We start from the raw sequence: 22,523 nt of genomic DNA, 5'->3' as shown, positions 1-22,523 counted from the left end.
CACAGCTTGCATACCTGACACCACCTCAGAAAACACAGGAATATAATCCTATCTATTTTTATGGGCTACCTGTAACCACAGCTGCAGGGAAAAGCCGGCTGTGAAATACCCTTCTAATGTCTCTGTTTCCATCATAAGTTTTATCTCATGGTCCCACAGACATCACCTTTGCATTTCCCACTCAGTATGTACCAGTATCTTCATTAGTTTGTGCTTCTATCTTCTCATTTTGTCACTCCATCACTCTCCGCTCTGCAACTCCTAACACACACTACCCCACTCTCCAGGCTCCCCTCTCTATGAACTCGAATGGCCCCCGGGAACAAACAAAGAAGGGTCTGTGTCCGGGGAGGAAGACATGGTGTGTCACTCAGTGAGGGGGACAATGTTTCTGCTGGTAGCACTCAATCTCAAGCTACTTCTTTCTCTCCCTCCATTTGTCCCTCTCCGATAATCTGTCTTCAGTTCACTTACACTAAGGCACTAAATACGCCAGCATCAGTATTCTCTACCCAGCTACTGGACCACAGGCATACACAGAGTGGAGTTGCAGTTTCTTAGGTACGGCAAGCTGAATCGCAGGGTAGCTATAGCTTTTGAAAAACATCTACGCAACTGAAGCTTGAGCCTAGATGCCCTTTTTATGAAACTCCAACCCTTGTTGTGAAGTCGTTTCACAGTCGGAAACAATCTATCTGTTACCTGCTTGTGGCACAGATGACATTCAATCTCTGTCACAGAATTAGCTCATCAAGATGGATCTGCACACATGTGCAAGCTGTCACGGTGTAAGGCCAAAGTGTCAGGGCGTAGAATTAATTAGTGGAGCCCAACATGCTTTTTTCCAGCACTCTGTTCTCAGATTCAGATCAGAAAAAGGGAGACCGGAACACAAAGCTGGAGGGAAATTTCTTTTACTTTATCTGTAATAAAAGTGACCTATGCACCAGAGCTTTAGATAAATTAGAGCCAGTATAAGACACATCAACCCTAAATAAATAAGTCAGGATTTTGAAGTGAGGTAGTGTTAAGGTAAGGTAAGGTAAGTTTATTTATATAGTGCTTTTCAGTAACGAGACACTGAAAGCGCTGTACATACAATTACAACACAATCACAAAGAACATAGAAAAACAAATCAAATGCTAAGAAATCTAAAAATCTATGAATCCTTCTGAGAAATCTCTGGTCAATATTACAATGATACAGATAACATTAATAATCCTTTGGGTTTTACTGGTAAGAGCAGGTTCTAAACCAATCTTTCTAAAGAGGTAATTATATCATTAAGTCCTCTATGTAGGGGAAAGCATCTTGTGCTAAGAAGTCTCATCATTCCACTGAATTCTAACTAGTGAAGCTGAGTCACTGGTACAAAACAGCTTTAATCCACATTTTCAGATGCTAATAATATATTGCTTTTACTGGTGCTGAAGTTGAACTAAGTAATCTAATTAAGAAAGCTGGGTCATTGGTGTAAGAGCAGCTAAAGTCCAAGTTACTAATAATGTTTGGTTTTCGCTGGTAAAATCTATGAAAAGTAATGAAATCACACATTTAGGTAAAGTAAGATAGGAGGAAAAAAATAATCCTATTTCAGACTCTATTCTTAGCATAACAGAGTCTGAAATTGTACAAAAAAACCTCAGCAGGGGTAAGCAACACACACATAAGTAAAGACTTAGCAAGGGTACGGTGGAATCTTGAGGGTGTGAATATATAAATCTGAGTGTGTTTGCAAGAATTAGACTGTCAACACTGATAGAAGCGCCATTGTCCTTGAGAAGAGAGGTGGAAGTTTTATCAATCGGCCGCATAGTCCTATCAGCACACAGCTGGTAGGGGAGTGCTGGGGAAGAGCGTCGTGTTTATATAACATCCAGGACATATTTTGTCGATAGCCAGTTAGCAGAAGTTGCCAAGGCCACATTGGGGCGCCAGATTTAGAAAAACAATAAATGTTGTGGTTCAGGCAGTTGTGAATTTCCAACCACCTTAAGAGTTTTACTGGTATGTCTCAATTGCGAATCCAAATAGCCAAATTTCTGGTATTTTCCGCAAATCTGGAGCTTACAACTTCTCCAAGATTATATCCTTTAACCTCTGAGTCCAACCGCTGCCAAGCTGCGATTCTGTTCAAGAATCGTGTCCAGCTTGCGATTCTGCTCTCTTAACATTTCAGTCTGAGTGTTGATCGCTCTACAGACTCCATCCAACATCGCAGGCAGCTTTGGAATGCTTTGAACAGCCGCCCACATTTTGCAAATCACTCGATAAGCCAGGTAACCACCAACTCCAAAAAGCAGAAATCCTGTTATCAAAAGTCCAAATATGTACACATTTTCTACATCCGCGACCGACATCATAGTCAGGTACACAATCTTCCACTGCTGCCAAGAATCCATTGTGTTTCCAGAGAAGAACGTCATGCCTGGACAAGAGGGTCTCCTTTACCCTGTCTTCCCATAGGAAAAATGTTTTTTGACCAATTACGTTGAGAGTCCAGCTGACCAAATCCATAATTTACAAGTTTGGAGGATATGCAAAGCGAGGCTCTGAGAAAAATACAGACAAAAAGCAGAAGCAGGGATCAGCAGGGAGGGAGGGAGAGAAAATGCGTGTGTCTTCCACCGAGAGCAAGAGGAAAAGAAAAAAAAAAGGATTATAAACAGGGGTGTAATGATACATCCAGGTCACAAGATAAGACTATTTTAAACGATATTGGATTTGACGAGATTTGAACAGTATTTAAGTAAGAACTGAAAATCCATTTATTTTGCTTTCATAAATACAATAAATGTTTCATGGATTAATCATTGTTTTTAAAATCTGTAATCACTGCAGAATAATTTGGTTCAGGTTTGACTTGCCCTTTTATAAAATTTTTTGTTTGTCTAGTTCTAGGGTGGTCCTAATGCCAGGAAGGACATTAAAAGCTTCATAAATCTTAAGATGCTGTACAGAATATCAGATCAGTGTAGAATGAAACATTTTATAATGGAGGTGTACAACTGCCTTCCAGAAATCTTAAAAACTGTGCCCTTTAGCTTCCCTGATGGGATGCTGTGAAACAGATGCCAATTTTAGCATCATCCAGCTGCCGGTGTCTGACAGAGTGCGTCTCTCTTTCACTGTTTTATACAAAAAATGCTTTCACAAAAAGGATTTTATGATGTTATTGGCTAGCCTGAAATGCAGTCTTAATTAGACGTCTGTGCCACGTCTAATTACTGGTTCCTGTCTTACTACAAAATAAGAGCCTCAGACAAAGCCACAGAGGGGTCTAGCTTAAAGCTTGCTGATACCATTAGCTTTGACTAAATACTTTATAGTGATTCATTGAACAACCTTCATTTTGATGAAAAACATTTTATCATTTCAAGTTACAAGCTCTTCTTACACTCCTAGTTATAAGCAGGTAATACAGTATATTACAACAATTTATATCTGAAAAAGGTCTTGGTAGTTTCTGAAAATGCAGCTTTTCGAACCTTCAAAATACAGGCACATTTGCATTAAATAGTTGCTTAGAAATCTGGGATTATTAACATGGAAAATGGAGGTAGGACGCAGTGCAACGTCAGTAATAATGCTGTGCAACATGTACTGAGAGTGTAACATGTTCTGGTCAGAGTAACTGTCTTATATAAGAGCAAAAAGCAAAAATATTGCTGACTTTAAAACTGCTTTGTTTTTTGGTTCGGTTGTTACTTTGACCAAAATACTTCACATGTTTTGTTCTCACACAGGAAGATCATTTCTGCCTCCTACCACCACTTCCTGTGTAAATAATCTTTGACTTCTCTGCAAATACCCCACCCAGTGCGATGACTATGTAAATTCATGAAGTAGAGATGGCATACTGACATTTTTCATATTAGAGCTGTTTTAAGATGGTAGAAATCCACTTTAATCCTGGTCCCTCTAAGACTAGCTGTTAGTTTCAGCTTCTGAGGCCAACTACTCTAGATGTATACTACATGAGAATTTAGAACAGAAAGTTATCTATTAGCCAGAAAGATATTACCTGCTTCTAACCTTTTAACAGAAGCTCACCTTAAAGAGCATGAATAATCCCTTTGCATTACAGTAAGTCATTTTAAAGGCGCAAATATGCAATAGATATCTTAAACAGTGACATTTTAAAGTTGTACTGTTTGGGAGGACAATCCATGTTGATGGTCAAAGGTCAAGGTGATTGTCTCTAGACTTTCGTTATCACAGAAACACTTGGAGGGAATTTCATTACATCTGACAACAAATGTCCATTTGACTCAACAATGAACTGATTAGGTTTCTGGGGACAAAGGTCATTCAGGCTTCATAAAACACATTTTTGGCTGTAACTCCAGATTTCAAACACTTATTCTCACAAATTTTAAACAAACAACAATTAGACTGAAATTTTATATGCTGATCTGTCTTTTTTTGACATTTTCCTCCTTTTTTTCTGGTTTCATTTTGGGATTTTTTATTTTTTTGTTTAATTCAAGAAAATAGTTTTATCTTTGGCAATTTTACCTTGTTGCAATCAAAGAGATGTAAACAAAGTTTGTTGCTTTGTACGTACTGTAACAGCATCCTCAAGATTTTTCAGTTTTTCCATTAAGAATTTGAGCTTCGCACACAGCACCTTTGTTCATGCATATCCATTACACTTCCATGACCCTTGTCTCCTTCAACACTGACACCTCTCGGCCAATTGCTCGGTCCCGTCTGGCGCCCTCCAACCGTGGCCCTTGACCTCCAGCAGAGGTCAACACCATGACTGGGATTTGATTAACCTCCTGCATTGTTCCACAGTACCACAGTGAGGAAAGAAAAATGGGAGGATTCGTTGCTATTTAAGGTTAGATGCCACTGAGATGGCTTAGAAGGAGGCAAATTTACCATAATAGTTAATTTATTTGTTTTTACTTAAAACTCAGTGCTCTTAATGACAAGACAGTCGTCTGTTTTTCAGTTTTAACAAAGTGTTTATCCGAGGAATAATCTTAATAATCTTCTTTGCTTAAAGCAAATAATATAAGCGGGATTGTAGAATCCCGCAACAATGAAAAAGGTGACTCATGTTGAAGAGGTTTTGAGGTTCATCAATCATTGCTCCATTTTGGGGCATGTATATATGGTAACTGTGCAAGAGGCAACAGTCATGTCATCATGCATTTTCTAAATTCTGTTAACTACACCCAGTATTCTCTGACTTGACGTGTTTCGCTGTGTGTGATCCTGCGCTCCCATCCAAGTCTCCGGAATAACCTTCCAGTGACTAAGAATTTATATACAGATTTGCTAATCAAAGGAATAACCAAAGCAGTTTGAGCCTAATTTTAGCACAAATTACGTCTTTCACAGTGGTCTTGAAACTCAGAAATTACTGGAGAAACAAAGCATCAACCTTTTTGACCCTGGTCTCACAAATAAGCATTAGCTGACATTGGCTGTGAGTGATCGCTGGCGCAACTAGCTGCTGCTGCTTGCTAGTGACTTTGAACCCTTCTGATTTATTTTATGTTTTTTTTTACCTAATCAGATTCTGCAATTGCTTTCACTTTGGAATACTTTCACGATCTGCCGGCGCTACCGTCTGTGTGAGTCCTTACTTTTGGCCCACCTGTCATCTTATGTCTTGAGCCTCACCTTGTGCTTTTGGACTGTCGACGCTACCTGAGTCCTCGTCCACAATGTGGGCCTGTAGGACTTACATCTTGTTTGTCTGTGCCTGGCTCTTTTTACTGCCCATTTACCTGCCAGTGACGGGCTTGCTTCAATACTCGTCCACTGACCTGCTCCGGTTAGGCTATCACCTGCCTGGACCTGCGGTGACCTGGACCTGCACATAACCAGAATCTGGGGGATTTATGTGATAGACCAGGGGTCTGCAGTCTGTGGTCCTGGAGCCACATGTGGCTCCTCATGGCCTCCATAGTGACTCTTAAAAACTTTGGCCAAGATAGTAACAAACTGAACAATGTTTTTAAATAATAAGCTAATCATTGTTTTAGCAGTTTATTTGTGTTGTTAGACAGTTTCTGCATAGTGTTTCTACAAAAGAACTAAACTAGTGCTGCCATTAAAATTATTTCATTTGGTCACAAATAGCTTTTTTAAATTTTTACATACATATAGAATTCAGGAAGAGTTATTCATTCCCTTTTTGTAAATTGGATTTAAATTTGATTTTTTCCCTTATTATGAAATCTAGAAATAGAAAATAAAATAGCTGTTTTGTGATTTTAATTATGAAACAACCATTTTTTCTATACTAAGTATTTAGAACAAACTGACACATTGTGCTGTTTCAAAGGGTGGTGTCACTTTGTGGAAATAGGCCCCAGATTTGATGGGGGGCCTAAACTGATCCAGGAGAAGGAGCAGCCTGAGACCCGACCTGACACAAAAAACAGGCACACAAAGTCACAATCGCACATTCGCACCCTCATGCAGACACATAAAAACAATCACACCCATGCATCCAACGTAAAGACAAACAACAATGGACATCATACACTCACTCACACTCCCCAAACATACTCTATGCTCCCAGGTCCCAGGTCCAGGTGCCAATACCCCATATGGGCAACCAGCTCCCGGACCCAGGAGGAGCCATGTTGTGGTCACAGAAAGCATGTGGAAGAAGTGCTCTCTGGTCAGATGATACTAAAGTTGAACCTTTTACCTTGCATGTAAAACTCTATGTGCCAGGACACTAACTCTGGATATCACCCTAAACATGTTGAGAGATGGAGGTGGGAGCATCATGGTGTGGGAATGTTTTTCTTCAGAGCCCGATGGCAAGATAAATGTAGTTGAACACAGTGTAATCCTGGAAGAAAACCAAAGACCACAAAAGATTTGTCAGTTTACTATTATGTGCTACTTGGTGTTGGTCTGTCAGATAAGATCCCAGTAGAATACTTTGATGTTTGTGGATGTAATGTAACAAAATATGTAATACTTCAAGGAATGTGAATAGTTTTGTATTACATCTCGAGAGATGATGCTCACTTGAAATGTAAGTAATGTAAAACAAATGCAATATTCATTTATGACTTCTGTGATTGCACTTGAGATGTGTCTTATTTGGGCAATTGATGATCTAAACAGGATGATGAAATTTCTTTGACAAATATCTACTTTAGAAACCTTAAAAATTATTTTGGTGCTTTCGCTTCCAGGAAGGTCAAACTTTCATACCAGTACAGGCTTTGGCAATGCGATTTTGATCACACAAGGTGTAGAAATACAAACTTGTATGAAACTTTAAACTTTTTGTACCAACATTCATAGACGTCCTTTCTCCCACTTCTCGTTTTCTGTTTAGTGTACGTCATAGTGGAAATGAATAAACAGCATCCCAAAATGCAACACTTCCTCATTTTTATGTTAGACGATGCATCATGCTGTGCAAAAAGCAACAAAATAGCAACTGATGCAGAACCTTTTGTCAAGCTGCCATTTAGATTTAGTTACAAGAAGAAATACAACACCCGAGCCTGTGAAAACACAGTGTAGCTTCGTATGTATTATTCATGTAGCATAGTATAAGAAATGGCATAAACATAGTCTCCCATCTGAAGCTAAAGCTGCAGCCTGTTTGTTAAAGCCCATTATCCAGTATTAACTATAGGTAACTACTAGGATGTGAAACCATGTACAGAGTGGATCTTAATCTTGACGTATAGACACTGAAACTGCCATCTGAAACAGCCTTGTAAGTGAAATCTAAAACTGCAAGTGCTCAGTTGCCGCTTTTGGCCTCAAATTCAAAACTGTGGCTTAAAGGGTTTGACATTTGATGGACAAAATTCAGTCAACGTCTCTAGTAGAAATATTGGAATATTGATACGATGTTTGTGGTCTTTACTGCTACCATTGAATTTTGTGTATGCAGAATCTTGGAGTTTTCTTTCCAAGATGTCAAATTTATCTCCTTAAGGTTTAATGCAAATGGCAAGTCAGACCAACTGGACAGTTCTTCATATCCACAAAATGAGAGAAATTCCTTTTGTACCCTTGAATGTGAAGGGCGAGCAGTATTTATTGCACAGCTACGACCATGTCTGGCAGGAAACTCGAGTCCAAAACAACACTGAGAGCATCAGCTGGGTTTGGCATGTGTTGTGAATCCATAGATAGTGTCAAGCTGACTTTATACAAGCCTAAATTAATCATTTTGGCCTCTTTGTTCAAATGTATGGAACAGAGTCAAAGCAGTACCAGTGTGGACACAAACAAAATTAGCATTCCACTTTACCTGATGTAAATTTTGATCAAGTTAATATTGATCTGTCAGTTTGACTAAGTCGAATCTGACCATGTGTTCTTCAAAAGGAAAGCTCTCTGTTAATAAGCAAACCAGAAAACCACAACAGCAAAATTAGGGTTTTCTGTCAACCTGCAAATGTTTCACATCTTGTAAACATGCATGAATGGATGACTTGCATTAAGAGTGTGAATTTTGCATCTTTAGGTTCAGTACACTTTATCTTAAACATACTTTGATATCTGATGGTAAACTTCGAGAATTTAACTTAAAAAACAAAGTTCGGAGTTTAAATGTTTTAAACCACCAAACATTACAGCTTGGTAATTTTCACCTTCCACCAGGACAACAATCCTAAACATACAGCTAGAGCTTCACTGGAAGGGTTTAGATCAAACCATTATTGAATGTTAGAGTGGCCTAGTCAAAGAGCAGACTTAAATCCAACTGAGAATTTTTGGAAAAACTTGAAAATTGCTGTCAACACATGCTCTCCATCCACATGTTCTGACAGAGCATAAGACATATGTGCGCAGCTGTTAGATACATACCCTGAAAGATTTGCTGCTGTAATTGCATCAAAAAGTGGCTGACTCGGGGGCCGTATACAAATGTTTACATTTAATATTTTGATTTTGTAAGACGCTTTGAAAACCATGTCTACTTTTCCATCCACTTTACAGTTAATTCATTTGAGTTGTAAAACCTTGCTCTTATTAAGCCCCTGGGGTGCAGTTTTAAATAGTGTTTTTCTGCTTTTTCAGAAGCAGAGTTTCTCAGTATACGGCGAGTACTGCAGTAACCACGAGAAGGCTTTGCGGCTTCTAATGGAGCTAAACAAGATTCCCAACATAAGGACCTTTCTTCTGGTAAGACAAAAATATTGCTCTTGTTTCTTTGTCAAATCTTTTTCTGTGTTTAGATTCTTGCTTTTCGTATTGTGACTCTAGCTCTTTTCCAACTATCCTTATTCTAGGAGAGACGGATGCACCTTTGTTGCATAAGAGTATTTTTTGTTTCCAGTACAAGCAATTGAATTGAGAAGTAAATTAGAAAGGATTTCTTCTGTGCAGCTGTTCTGTTAAGACCTCAGAAAACATTATCTAACAAATAACACAACGAAGACCGAGGAACACACAGGTCAGGGATAAGTTCTGTTGATGTTTAAAGCAGTACTGCAATCTTCAAACATCTCATGGGTTGCTGTTCTGTCCATCATCCTAAAATGGAAATGGCGCTTCACAACTGGGGTGAAGATAAGTGTATGACACACTTTTCAGATCTCTATTTGTAAAACAAATTGTAAAAACAAAAAAACACCAACTATATTTAGTCACACTACTTTGTGAAAGTAAATCATGTAAAAATACCACAGTATATACAGTGGTTGGAAAATGAAACTGAAACACCTGTCATTTTAGTGTGGGAGGATTCATGGCTAAATTGGACCAACCTGGTAGCCAGTCTTCATTGATTGCACATTGCACCAGTAAGAGCAGAGTGTGAAGGTTTAATTAGCAGGGTAAGAGCACAGTTTTGCTCAAAATATTCAAATGCACACAACATTATGGGTGACATACCAGAGTTCAAAAGAGGACAAATTGTTGGTGCGCATCTTGCTGGTGCATCTGTGACCAAGACAGCAAGTCTTTGTGATGTATCAAGAGCCACGGTATCCAGGGTAATGTCAGCATACCACCAAGAAGGACAAACCACATCCAACAGGATTAACTGTGGACACAAGAGGAAGCTGTCTGAAAGGGATGTTCGGGTGCTAACCCGGATTGTATCCAAAAAACATAAAACCACAGCTGCCCAAATCACGGCAGAATTAAATGTGCACCTCAACTCTCCTGTTTCCACCAGAACTGTCCGTCAGGAGCTCCACAGGGTCAATATACACGGCCGGGCTTCTATAGCGAAAACCTTTGGTCACTCATGCCAATGCCAAACGTTGGTTTCAACGGTGCAAGGAGTGCAAATCTTGGGCTGTGGACAATGTGAAACATGTATTGTTCTCTGATGAGTCCACCTTTACTGTTTTCCCCACATCCGGGAAAGTTACGGTGTGGAGAAGCCCCAAAGAAGCGTACCACCCAGACTGTTGCAGAGTGAAGCATGAGGGTGGATCAGTGATGGTTTGGGCTGCCATATCATGGCATTCCCTTGGCCCAATACTTGTGCTAGATGGGCACGTCACTGCCAAGGACTACCGAACCATTCTTGAGGACCATGTGCATCCAATGGTTCAAACATTGTATCCTGAAGGCGGTGCCATGTATCAGGATGACAATGCACCAATACACACAGCAAGACTGGTGAAAGATTGGTTTGATGAACATGAAAGTGAAGTTGAACATCTCCCATGGCCTGCACAGTCACCAGATCTAAATATTATTGAGCCACTTTGGGGTGTTTTGGAGGAGCGAGTCAGGAAACGTTTTCCTCCACCAGTATCACGTAGTGACCTGGCCACTATCCTGCAAGAAGAATGGCTTAAAATCCCTCTGACCACTGTGCAGGACTTGTATATGTAATTCCCAAGACGAATTGACGCTGTATTGGCCGCAAAAGGAGGCCCCACACCATACTAATAAATTATTGTGGTCTAAAACCAGGTGTTTCAGTTTCATTGTCCAACCCCTGTATGTGTGTGTGTGTATGTATAGTACAGACCAAAGGTTTGGACACACCTTCTCATTCAAGAGTTTTCTTTATTTTCATGACAATGTATATTGTAGCTTGACACTGAAGGCATCCAAACTATGAATTAACACATGTGGAATTATATACTGAACAAAAAAGTGTGAAACAACTGAAAATATGTCTTATATTCTAGGTTCTTCAAAGTAGCCACCTTTTGCTTTGATTACTGCTCCACACACTCTTGGCATTCTGTTGATGAGCTTCAAGAGGTAGTCACCTGAAATGGTTTTCCAACAGTCTTGAAGGGGTTCCCAGAGATGCTTAGCACTTGTTGGCCCTTTTGCCTTCACTCTGCGGTCCAGCTCACCCCAAACCATCTTGATTGGGTTCAGGTCCGGTGACTGTGGAGGCCAGGTCATCTGGCGCAGCACCCCATCACTCTCCTTCTTGGTCAAATAGCCCTTACACAGCCTGGAGGTGTGTTTGGGGTCATTGTCCTGTTGAAAAATAAATGATGGTCCAACTAAACGCAAACCGGATGGAATAGCATGCCACTGCAAGATGCTGTGGTAGCCATGCTGGTTCAATATGCCTTCAATTTTGAATAAATCCCCAACAGTGTCACTAGCAAAGCACCCCACACCATCACACCTCCTCCATGCTTCACAGTGGGAACCAGGCATGTACTGGTCCTTCTCAAAATATTAGCATATTGTGATAAAGTTCATTATTTTCCATAATGTCATGATGAAAATTTAACATTCATATATTTTAGATTCATTGCACACTAACTGAAATATTTCAGGTCTTTTATTGTCTTAATACGGATGATTTTGGCATACAGCTCATGAAAACCCAAAATTCCTATCTCACAAAATTAGCATATCATTAAAAGGGTCTCTAAACGAGCTATGAACCTAATCATCTGAATCAACGAGTTAACTCTAAACACCTGCAAAAGATTCCTGAGGCCTTTAAAACTCCCAGCCTGGTTCATTACCCAAAACCCCAATCATGGGTAAGACTGCCGACCTGACTGCTGTCCAGAAGGCCACTATTGACACCCTCAAGCAAGAGGGTAAGACACAGAAATAAATTTCTGAACAAATAGGCTGTTCCCAGAGTGCTGTATCAAGGCACCTCAGTAGGAAGTCTGTGGGAAGGAAAAAGTGTGGCAGAAAACGCTGCACAACGAGAAGAGGTGACCGGACTCTTAGGAAGATTGTGGAGAAGGGCCGATTCCAGACCTTGGGGGACCTGCGGAAGCAGTGGACTGAGTCTGGAGTAGAAACATCCAGAGCCACCATGCACAGGCGTGTGCAGGAAATGGGCTACAGGTGCCGCATTCCCCAGTCCTGGGCTACAGAGAAGCAGCACTGGACTGTTGCTCAGTGGTCCAAAGTACTTTTTTCGGATGAAAGCAAATTCGGCATATCATTTGGAAATCAAGGTGCCAGAGTCTGGAGGAAGACTGGGGAGAAGGAAATGCCAAAATGCCAGAAGTCCAGTGTCAAGTATCCACAGTCAGTGATGGTCTGGGGTGCCGTGTCAGCTGCTGGTGTTGGTCCATTGTGTTTTATCAAGGGCAGGGTCAATGCAGCTAGCTATCAGGAGATTTTGGAGCACTTCATGCTTCCATCTGCTGAAAAGCTTTATGGAGATGAAGATTTCATTTTTCAGCACGACCTGGCACCTGCTCACAGTGCCAAAACCACTGGTAAATGGTTTACTGACCATGGTATCACTGTGCTCAATTGGCCTGCCAACTCCCCTGACCTGAACCCCATAGAGAATCTGTGGGATATTGTGAAGAGAACGTTGAGAGACTCAAGACCCAACACTCTGGATGAGCTAAAATCCGCTATCGAAGCATCCTGGGCCTCCATAAGACCTCAGCAGTGCCACAGGCTGATTGCCTCCATGCCACGCCGCATTGAAGCAGTCATTTCGGCAAAAGGATTCCCGACCAAGTATTGAGTGCATAACTGTACATGATTATTTGAAGGTTGACGTTTTTTTGTATTAAAAACACTTTTCTTTTGTTGGTCGGATGAAATATGCTAATTTTGTGAGATAGGAATTTTGGGTTTTCATGAGCTGTATGCCAAAATCATCCGTATTAAGACAATAAAAGACCTGAAATATTTCAGTTAGTGTGCAATAAATCTAAAATATATGAATGTAAAATTTTCATCATGACATTATGGAAAATAATGAACTTTATCACAATATGCTAATATTTCGAGAAGGACCTGTATATGTGTGTATATAATGTATGTATATATATATATATATATATATGTGTATATAATGTATATATATATATATATATATATATGTGTGTATATAATGTGTATATATATATATATATGTGTGTGTATATATATATATATATATGTGTGTGTATATATATATATATATATATATATATATATATACCTCTCGCCCATAAACTGCTGGAGATAGGCACCAGCTCCCCCGCGACTCACTATGGAATAAGCGGTAGAAAATGACTGACTGACTATATATATGTGTATGTATATATATGTCGCAAAGTACACACCTCAGTATTGCAAATATTTTAGTACAGCTTTTTATGGGACAACACTGAAGATATGGAACTTTGAAACATTATAAAACTGTCAGTGTAAAGATTGTAAAACATTGTAAATTTGCTGTCACAGAGCCATTAATGTCTAAACTTCTGGCAACAAAATTGAGTACACCCCTCAGTGAAAGTATCCAAATTGTGCCCAGTAAGCCATTTTCGCTCCCCGGTGTCATGTGACCAGTTACTTTTTTAACGTTTAACATGTGAACTCACTTTTGTTAAATGTTTTTTGTTCATTAATATATATATTTTACTGCTGTTTTCCTTTGACCTACATTTGCTCTATAGCCTGGCTTCTTTCCATGGTTCTGCTTCATTTTCACCATTCATATCACCTCCATATCCATGTTAACACTTGAATAAAGGGCATAAACCATAACAAGGTCAGGAGGTACTTCCTCCCTGGACAGGATGCAACCTCCATCAAGGTTACTTTTGTGTATTGTTACATTTGTAGTGCTTCCGTTGCCAGCTGCTTCCATGTTTTGATACCCAAACCTTTGGGCACCGGACAATGAACTTAAAATGGCAGGGGGTCCCAAGCAGTGAAATCATCCTCTGATCAGCCAGCTGTGGACTGCTGGCAGCCTTTTCTGGATAGGCGATGAGATCTGAGGCCCCCTGTTTTTCACAGTCTTCCATGACATTATCCCTATCCTGGGGACTGAGAACACTGTTGTTGCATCCATTAGCTTATTGCCCCTCTTGGGCCCAGATTTGCAGCTTTGAACTGGTTGGGTTCTGAGTGATACAGATGCTTCCAAAATAAAATGGCTACTCAACATCTGGCTGTGTATCAAAGCAGTTGTCAGATTTGCACCGTGTTAACACACAGGATAAACTCTTGTGTTTTGTGTAGCAGAATCCTGCCAAAAAGTAATGAAGCTGACTCACAGAAATAGACCAAACTGTATGGTGAATAGGTATAATAGAATAAAAGAATACATTTATTTTTAACCATCCACCAAAATCTGTCATTGGTGGCTCTTTTTTCACTTGTGTTTTTGTCCAGATTTGGATTTTTCTGTAACAGTTCTTGCTTCAATTGATTTTCACTGTGAAGGGAGCTTCTGAAATTGTACATCAAAATGAAGAGCTAATTGCATTGTGAGAGAAGTAAAGTTGAAATAAAATTAGGTCAGAGGGATGACTGGAGCGACTTCTGACTTCAGGCTGGTGGATTACAAATACAAAGAAGATGAGAGTGAAATGGAAGTGGGTAAAAATTGGAGTAGGAAGGAAAAATGGCATAAACCAAAATTGAATCAGTAGAAATCAGAGAAAGTATAAAGGTTAATTTAACCTTTTTCTATCAGAAATGCTTTAAAACTCCATTCAGCCTCTCCTGCTCTGTTTAGACTTGAAAGGAATTGCCATTTGATCACAATGCTTCAAAGTGATCTCCAGCCTTCCTTCCCACTGGAGAAGACTTCAGTGGTGTATCTGCATGAATGTTTTTCGATCTTTCTTTTCATCCCACGAGCTCATAGTATGCACATACCAACAGGCTGCGTTCCATCTAAATACAAGCTGAAGTGAAAGCAAGGCTGTCACTGTGCTGCCATTCATACATTTCTAAAGAAGCAGGAGTTTCATGTGATTCTGGGGAAGAGCTTATTAATGCACAACTTTCAGAGCATATGAGGCTAAATAGTGTGGTTAATTTTTTAAATCATTTTTGCCAGAACTCAAGGTATTCTGAAGTTTTAAAATAGACATGGTGATTGGCTCCACTTTTGTAAATGTTTGACAATAGTGGGGCCAATAGTAGAGAAAATTGTCTGAACAAACAAATGGTGTTTGTCGTATTCACCAAAGCTTTGTTTCTGGCTTAAGAAAAGGGTCTGAGACAGAGTTCCAGTCTGATTACTTAATCAAGATCAATGCCTTGGATATGCCTGAAAATGCTTTAGAATAACAGACCACTTTTCCACTTAGCTCACTCATCTCTGACGTTCCCGATGCTGCAGTATGTATTTTTCTGGAGAGCGCAGATATTTTGTCTACCCATTCAGCTGCAGTCTTCAGGTCTTGTTCCTGCTAGCCATTCTTTTATGCAGAGCCATGCTAAGCTAATGCTAACATGTTTACTGTTTGTTTAAAAATTTTTTTGATCATTTAAATTATTACATCTTTTAATGTGTTTACAGTTAATTCTGTACTGACAGAACTTACATTAAATGTGGTTTTCCTGTCTCATAAACTGGGCACTTTGCTTCAAACGTCATAAACTAATGATTAGTGTTTCATCTGCTCAACTTTCCCCTACCAGCAGGTCACATGACACAGAGAGACAGGAAGTGAACGTTATTTTGGAGGGCGAAAAACGATTTGTTAGAGGAATCCCAGACTGATAATGTGCACTATCCTATCATCAGGTTTTGTAAATTGTGCAGACGTAATAGAGTAGCAATGTGTTTCAGAATTGGCCACACAACTGCTTGCAAATGGTGCGGAAGACATAAAATCCCAGACAATACAATAACAGGAATCTAAAAATAGGCATAGGAATCTAAAAATGCCTTGATCAGAACTCTGATCCTATATTTCCGACTGGATCAAGTCTAGCTACCAGGAATTCTGATCAGAAAATTTGACTGTATTACCGAATTAAAGGAATAAAAATTCTAGACAAAATTATTATCCAAAAAGTAAAACTTCTTAAATAGAATTCTACTTAAATCTTATAATGGGATTTAACTTAACAGAATATGGCATTTTCAGTAAATATAATCAAAATATTAAAAGTCAAAGTTGTAATAGTTGTAGTAGCTCTTTATGGAGTTTCTGTAATGATGCAGTAAAAAAAACAATTTCACACTAAAAATAAAATTATAAAAATCTGTTCTGTGGCTTTTAAAGGAGGTGAAACACTTTCGGTAAAAAAGCTGTTAATATGAACGTTCCTGAAGGTGTAGAAGCAAGCAGGGTGTTATCTTATAATCTCTCCATCCTTCTTTCTCTCCTTCATTCTTTTCTCCTTCTCTCCCTTTTTCCGTTTGCCCCATCTCTCTCTTTCGTGCTTCTTAGTTTTTCCTTTTCGTTTTTCTGTCTCCGTGTACGTAACAATTGAAATAATCCCAAAGCAGTTTATAATAAAGTTTCTTTTATAAATATCAAGCAGAGCTTTATAGCGTTAGCTGTAATGCACTGCTTGTGAAAGTTAATCTGTTGGGCTTCTTCTTGGCACTCAGACAACAATTCTGAGCGCTACTCTGCCGGGCAAGACACGGTTTAAAAAAAAACAACAAAAAAATATTTGTTCTAAAATCACATTTTACCACGTAAATGTAAGGAACAGGTCTCCTAAAACAAGATCCTTATAAACAAAAACATACTTGAAACCCAGTCTGACTGGCTGCCCAACAAATTGATATAAATGACATCTACAGCCAATTAAAACAGAACAACGGCAGCCAATTAAAGCTCTCTTACTGATGAAAATTTCAAAGCACATCCAGCAGCAAAGACAGAATCTTTAATGCACTAAAATTATTTCAGATAAGTGTTTTGTACTGTGCAAAACTCTTGGGTCACCCCTAATGTCTTCATATCAGGCTTTCTGAAGGTCTGAAAGTCTAAAGAAAATTGATCTTTGACAGATACTAAGAAAGCCTCTCTAAAGGGTTGTTCCTTGGAAGGATTATTTACAGAGACTAAGTATAGTTAAAAACGTTTTGCAATGTTCTGTATCTGATTTCATATTAAAAAGATGGACATTTCAATAATAATAATAATCTGTTGCTGTGCTAGTTGGTCGTGATTTAACAACAGCAGTATTCATACATTCACTTTTAGTCATGTTCTATCCACTAAGTTTAATGCATTTTTGTTGGGATTCTGTGTAACAGACAAAAGCAAAGTAGCAATAATTGTCAAGTTGGAAGGAAGACGATCATGGATTTTTTATTTACCCTCCCCTTGAATCCAGGTTAACCAGTTACCATCAGAAAGCACCTAAATAGAAGTAGTCAAATGTTAATCTTAGTGTAAATATACCTGTTCTTTATGACTGTGTTGTCATGGTGATGTAATTCTTCCAATTAACTTCCCCAACCATGGCACAAATTAGTTAAAATGGATACAGGAAACAAGACCTTTACCTTCTGTGTATAGAGCTGGGCTCACTGACACTCTTATTGTGTTGGTCTATTTACATTATGTCATTGCTTCAATGCAAATTCACAAACATGTAGTTGTTTGTAATGCATTTTGCTTCTGTTTCCTGTGAAGCACTGCATGCTGCTTGGAGGAAAGAAAAGCACAGACGTTCCCCTGGAGGGTTACCTTCTCAGTCCAATTCAGAGGATCTGCAAGTACCCTCTGCTGCTGAAGGTACTGTCCCAGCTGCTTCAGCGATGTTACAGAACCGGCATCCAATGAGAACACCAGCTTTGTATCATACGTTGCAGTCTGCCCATTCAGTCTGAAACATGAACGTGCATGTTTGAGTTCTGATCATGACTCATTTATAAACTTTGTTAGATGGGCACACATCTACCTACGCTGTAGGTGGTAGTTTTGGAACTCAAGCTGGTAAAGGTCATGCACCTAAATAACCTTTCCTTAACAGTGTTGTTTTTTTTAGTTTACCGACCTACAGCTACAATTATATGCACTTCCTCTTTCCATATTATAGGAACTACTTAAAAGGACTCCTAAGAAACATGCTGATTACCCTGCCGTGGAGGAGTCTCTGCAGGGCATGAAGGCTGTCTGCTCCAACATCAATGAGACCAAGAGACAGATGGAGAAACTGGAGGCTCTCGAACAGCTGCAGTCTCACATTGAAGGCTGGGAGGTGAGAACAAGAGCGCAGATAGGCCTCATGATAAGCTGTGGTACCCAGAATGTAAAATCAGGACTGGAAGGGAATCTGAAAGGTGATCTTCAAAATTGCAGATTTATTAGACGGTCATAAATGCAACACACGTATTATTCCCTGGAAACTGAAAGGAAAAATATCTTTATTAAAACCGTAGCAAAGGCAACTAGAATTTGTTCAGAAAGACCTAAACTACCACAACTCTCCTTTACGTTTACAGCTGTATTGTTATGCAGCCATACCAATGCTTTTAGAGCAGGGTCCACAGACAGGGCCAAAGAAACGAGTGACGGGTCTGGTGAATTTTTCACGCCTCCCTCAACCACCACAACACAGTCCTTGTCTTAGTGGGCACCAATGGGGACAATCCACCTACACAGGGTGCTGAGGGGGATGCCAACAGGCTCACTGCCCAATCAAAAGAGACCTAAGAAGCAGAACCCAAGTCATGTGTCTGAGGAGGTTTATATGTGCCACCTTTGCGAGAAATGGGCCTCATTTGAACATCCCTTTGTCTGCTCGCCAGACTAGACTCCTGTCTCCTCTCCCCTTACTCTTTAACATTGATAATAAAACACAAATAGAAGAATATCAGCAAACGTTTGTTTTATTTTGATAAACTGAAAAAGAGAATATCTGCTCCTTCCAATTTTTAGATTTATCAGATTTATCTTTAGCATGGGACAATAAGTTGTAAGAGCAAAATTCAAAAAAGATTTCTTCAAAAGATTTTTTCCCAGCATTCCTCTAGTGAGTTTTTTTCAGGTTTTTATTTAGGGGCAGATGTGACTTCCCACAATGTGTGCAAGAGAGCAGTTGCTGTAAAACACGGTTTTACACAATTAAAATTACTAACAAAATGTAGAGTGGACATTTTAACTGCCTTGAGAAACCCACATTGGCTAAAAACCTGCTAGCACAGCATCCTCCATGTTTATTTGTCTAAGAATGTAAACCCTAACTCTAATGCTGAGGTTTCCAAAAGGTTCCCGACATTTCCATGTTTCATAACAGACAGATGTTGAAAGCGCTAAAGGATCATGAAGTTATGTACTTTGTTCAGCCTTCCTGTTATCCACTTTAAGTCTTGTGCTCTCCTGCAGCCTAAATGAGTTGCAGACATTTCTCGTTGTGGATATGAATAGTTAAGTTGAAAATAGGGCAAGTTTGGTCAATTTCCCCAAATATTTTGATTTACATAATAAGAATATTATTATTGTTATTATAATGACTATTAATATTATTATTGTTATTAAATGCTTTGTGGTCACACAAACCAGTAATCTTGGCCTTGAACGTGGGATTTGTGTAGGAAAGAGCCTCAAATAAGCTCCAAAAGTTCAGATTTTTTTCTTTTCAACAAAAAAAAGAACCTTAGACGGGCACTTTACTCCGACCCCCCCCCTCCCACACACACACATAAAGCGTCTAACCTAACTGCATTAGTCTCGCTCTTATTTCCCTTCTGCAGCCACTCTCGGAGGCTGATCACCTCCATCCCTAATGGAGGAGGCCGCCAGTAGTGCCGAATCAGGCCCAGATGCATTACTAGCTCTTGTATACAGTGTGCATCCTCTTCAGGCACATTTTGCAGCTTTAGGCCCAACCACATACATTTAAATAGCCCCAACCAAAGATGTGTCTGTAGAATGCAAGACATACATTCTTCTGTGCAGACACATGCATACAACATTACTGTCTTGACATTAGACTATTGTTGCTAATCTGAGATTGAATTGATTTCCTGATGTGGGGGCCCCTTCCCCAGCCCACTTGGTGTTGACTTTAACATTGAAGAGAATAAGGGAGATTTGTCTTGATATTTACTCTTAAAACATGAAATCTATATCAGAAATAAACAAATACAAAGCAATTATAGAAGCTTCAGAGTGGGTCTATCTCAACTTTAGTGTCAAGGCCAGGGGGTTGAATCCAGGCGGGGGTCTCTGGTGCAACACTATGTCAGAAACAGGCCTAAACCTGGGTGTGGTGGGGGGATGATTGTGTGCTCCACACATGGAGGCATTTAGTTCCAGATGATTTGGAGGGGAATGAACCATTTAATAATGAGTAATGAGCTATCTTTTATCTTTATTATCTAATTTATTTGCAGCCTTGTGTTGACATGTTTTAGTTGCCTGCTCCTTTGTGTTCAAATAAATAAATTGTGTTTTTGTTGACTGTTTTAGTTTTGCAGAAAGAAGTTTTGTCATTCACAACTTTGGAGAAAACATGTTAATGAGTGACTGCTCATGTTCTTAAGTGTGAAACCCATTTCCAGTCCCCAGCTGAAAATGTAAAAAAGCTGAAAAATGGCTTTCTAAAAATAATTGTCTCTTCAATTACAGTAAATAGTCTTGCAGTTAAGCCACTTTATTAAAAAGCTGATTAGACACCATGCTATGTTTAGCCAACGAGTTAAAAGTCAGAACCCTCTTGAATCCTGATTGAGCCAGTAATTGTATGCCTTTCATGAAAATGATTTTTTTCTGTCTCTCTTTCATAAAGCTTATGCAAATTATTTCATTATAAAATGTGTTTAACAGCAATCTATTTCCAACCATCTGAGGTGGGTGTGATGATTGTTACAGGCTTCTGGCCTACCTTTACTAGGCGGTCCTAACGGGTTGTGGTTTATTCGATTGTTTACGAGAAAAAGGCTTTTATCTGAGATTCGCTCATATCCTGTGAAGGTGCAAGGCTGCAGAGTATCTACATAGACATATAGCACCTGCCTAAGAGGCCCTGGCAAAAAGCTTTCCTTTGACAGAAGACTGAAGTGCAAAGCATTTAACCCAAAATGTACCTGCAGAAATATGCATTTCTGCTCAGTTTGCAGTCAGGACTTTAGTTCTTCTGAATATTTAGTCCTGTAATCCTGTAAAAACATTATCTAGGGAATGAAAGTGCTTTGATCTGTCTGTAGTAAAATTCATATAGTGAATTGCAAAATCATTAACATTGAAATGAACCGTGTTGTTACAACCATAAACGTCTTTGTAGTTCATAATTTGTAAAGTGGATATTTTTACACACTCTGATTCCCCCTAAATAAAAACCACTGGAACCAATTTCCAAATTGACACAGTTCTCCTGGGTGTAAGTTAATCTGAATACAGCTTTTCTATGAAGGCCTTTATGACTTTTGGGAGGTTTGTTAGTAAACATCGGTGATTAAAAAGCATCATGAACACCAAGAACAAAACAGACTGATCAGGGATAAAGTTGTGGAATGTTAAAGGGTTTAAAGGGTTGTTAGATTTTGGAGATGTCAAAGAGCAGTCTTTATTGTATCTTCTGAAAATGGATAGAGTATGGCTGGCACAGCTGCAAACCTACAAAGACATGGACATCTACCTAATCTGACAGGCCAGGCAAAGAGAGCAAAGATGCAGCCAACAAGCTCATGGTAATTCTTGAGCAGCTGCACAGCTCAAGTGGAAGAAAGCTTTTCTTGAAAGAAAGCCATAAGACATCCCTTTTGCAATTTGCCACAATCCATATGGGGGGAAAACGGTAAGCGTCTAGTCAGAGGAGACCGAAATCCAACCTGGGGTGCTACATGCAAGACACTATGTGGGAAATAAAAAATAACATCAACCTTAACACACAATTACTTCTTTAAAACACGGGGGTGGCAGAATTATGTTGTGGGGATATTTTTCTCCGGCAAGGACAGGAAAACTGTTCAGAGTTGATAGGAAGACTACGTTTATTTTTATAATGTGACAAAAGGGGTATGACTACATATACAAGGCTCTATACTCAAATGAACAGTTTTGGGGGAGCCTTGCTCTTTCACTGTAATCATCCCACTCATTAGAATTTGATTACATCTCTTTTTGAGATGTTTCACCTCTTCTTCAGTTGTTTTTTTTTTTTACTAGCAGAAATACACATCCCCTGAAATAGAATAGTTAACAATATGGCTTTGTCTTCAAAAACCAAAATGGGGTTTGATGGGGACAGTTGTCTTCAGCCCTTCCTATCATTGACAACAGAATGAAAACAAGTTGCTCTCAGTGTCAAAGTAAAATTTTTTTATATTGTTCTGTTGAAGTTCTGAACTCTTCATGTTTGGATACACACAGCACTGTTGTGCTCCGATAAAATAAACCAAGGCTGCTGACAGTGACGTTTATAGTGTGGATCCGGTCTTCCATTTAAAATTTGTCTT

The 22,523-nt window shown here is 39.3% G+C and overlaps 1 protein-coding gene across 4 annotated transcripts in view; it reads left to right on the top strand.

Annotated features, from left to right (window-relative positions):
* prex1 (phosphatidylinositol-3,4,5-trisphosphate-dependent Rac exchange factor 1) overlaps positions 1-22,523 on the top strand; it is a 113,362-nt gene that overhangs the window by 24,078 nt on the left and 66,761 nt on the right. For all 4 annotated transcript variants that reach the window (XM_047364151.1, XM_047364072.1, XM_047364217.1 and 1 more), the window contains exons 4-6: positions 9,029-9,133; positions 17,755-17,856; positions 18,161-18,322. In XM_047364151.1, the coding sequence (XP_047220107.1) occupies positions 9,029-9,133; positions 17,755-17,856; positions 18,161-18,322 (369 nt within the window). The remainder of the gene's footprint in view (positions 1-9,028; positions 9,134-17,754; positions 17,857-18,160; positions 18,323-22,523) is intronic.

This window comes from Girardinichthys multiradiatus, chromosome 1 (assembly GCF_021462225.1).
Source record: "Girardinichthys multiradiatus isolate DD_20200921_A chromosome 1, DD_fGirMul_XY1, whole genome shotgun sequence".
NCBI lineage: Eukaryota > Metazoa > Chordata > Actinopteri > Cyprinodontiformes > Goodeidae > Girardinichthys > Girardinichthys multiradiatus.
This window is presented reverse-complemented; position numbering and strand designations above follow the sequence as displayed.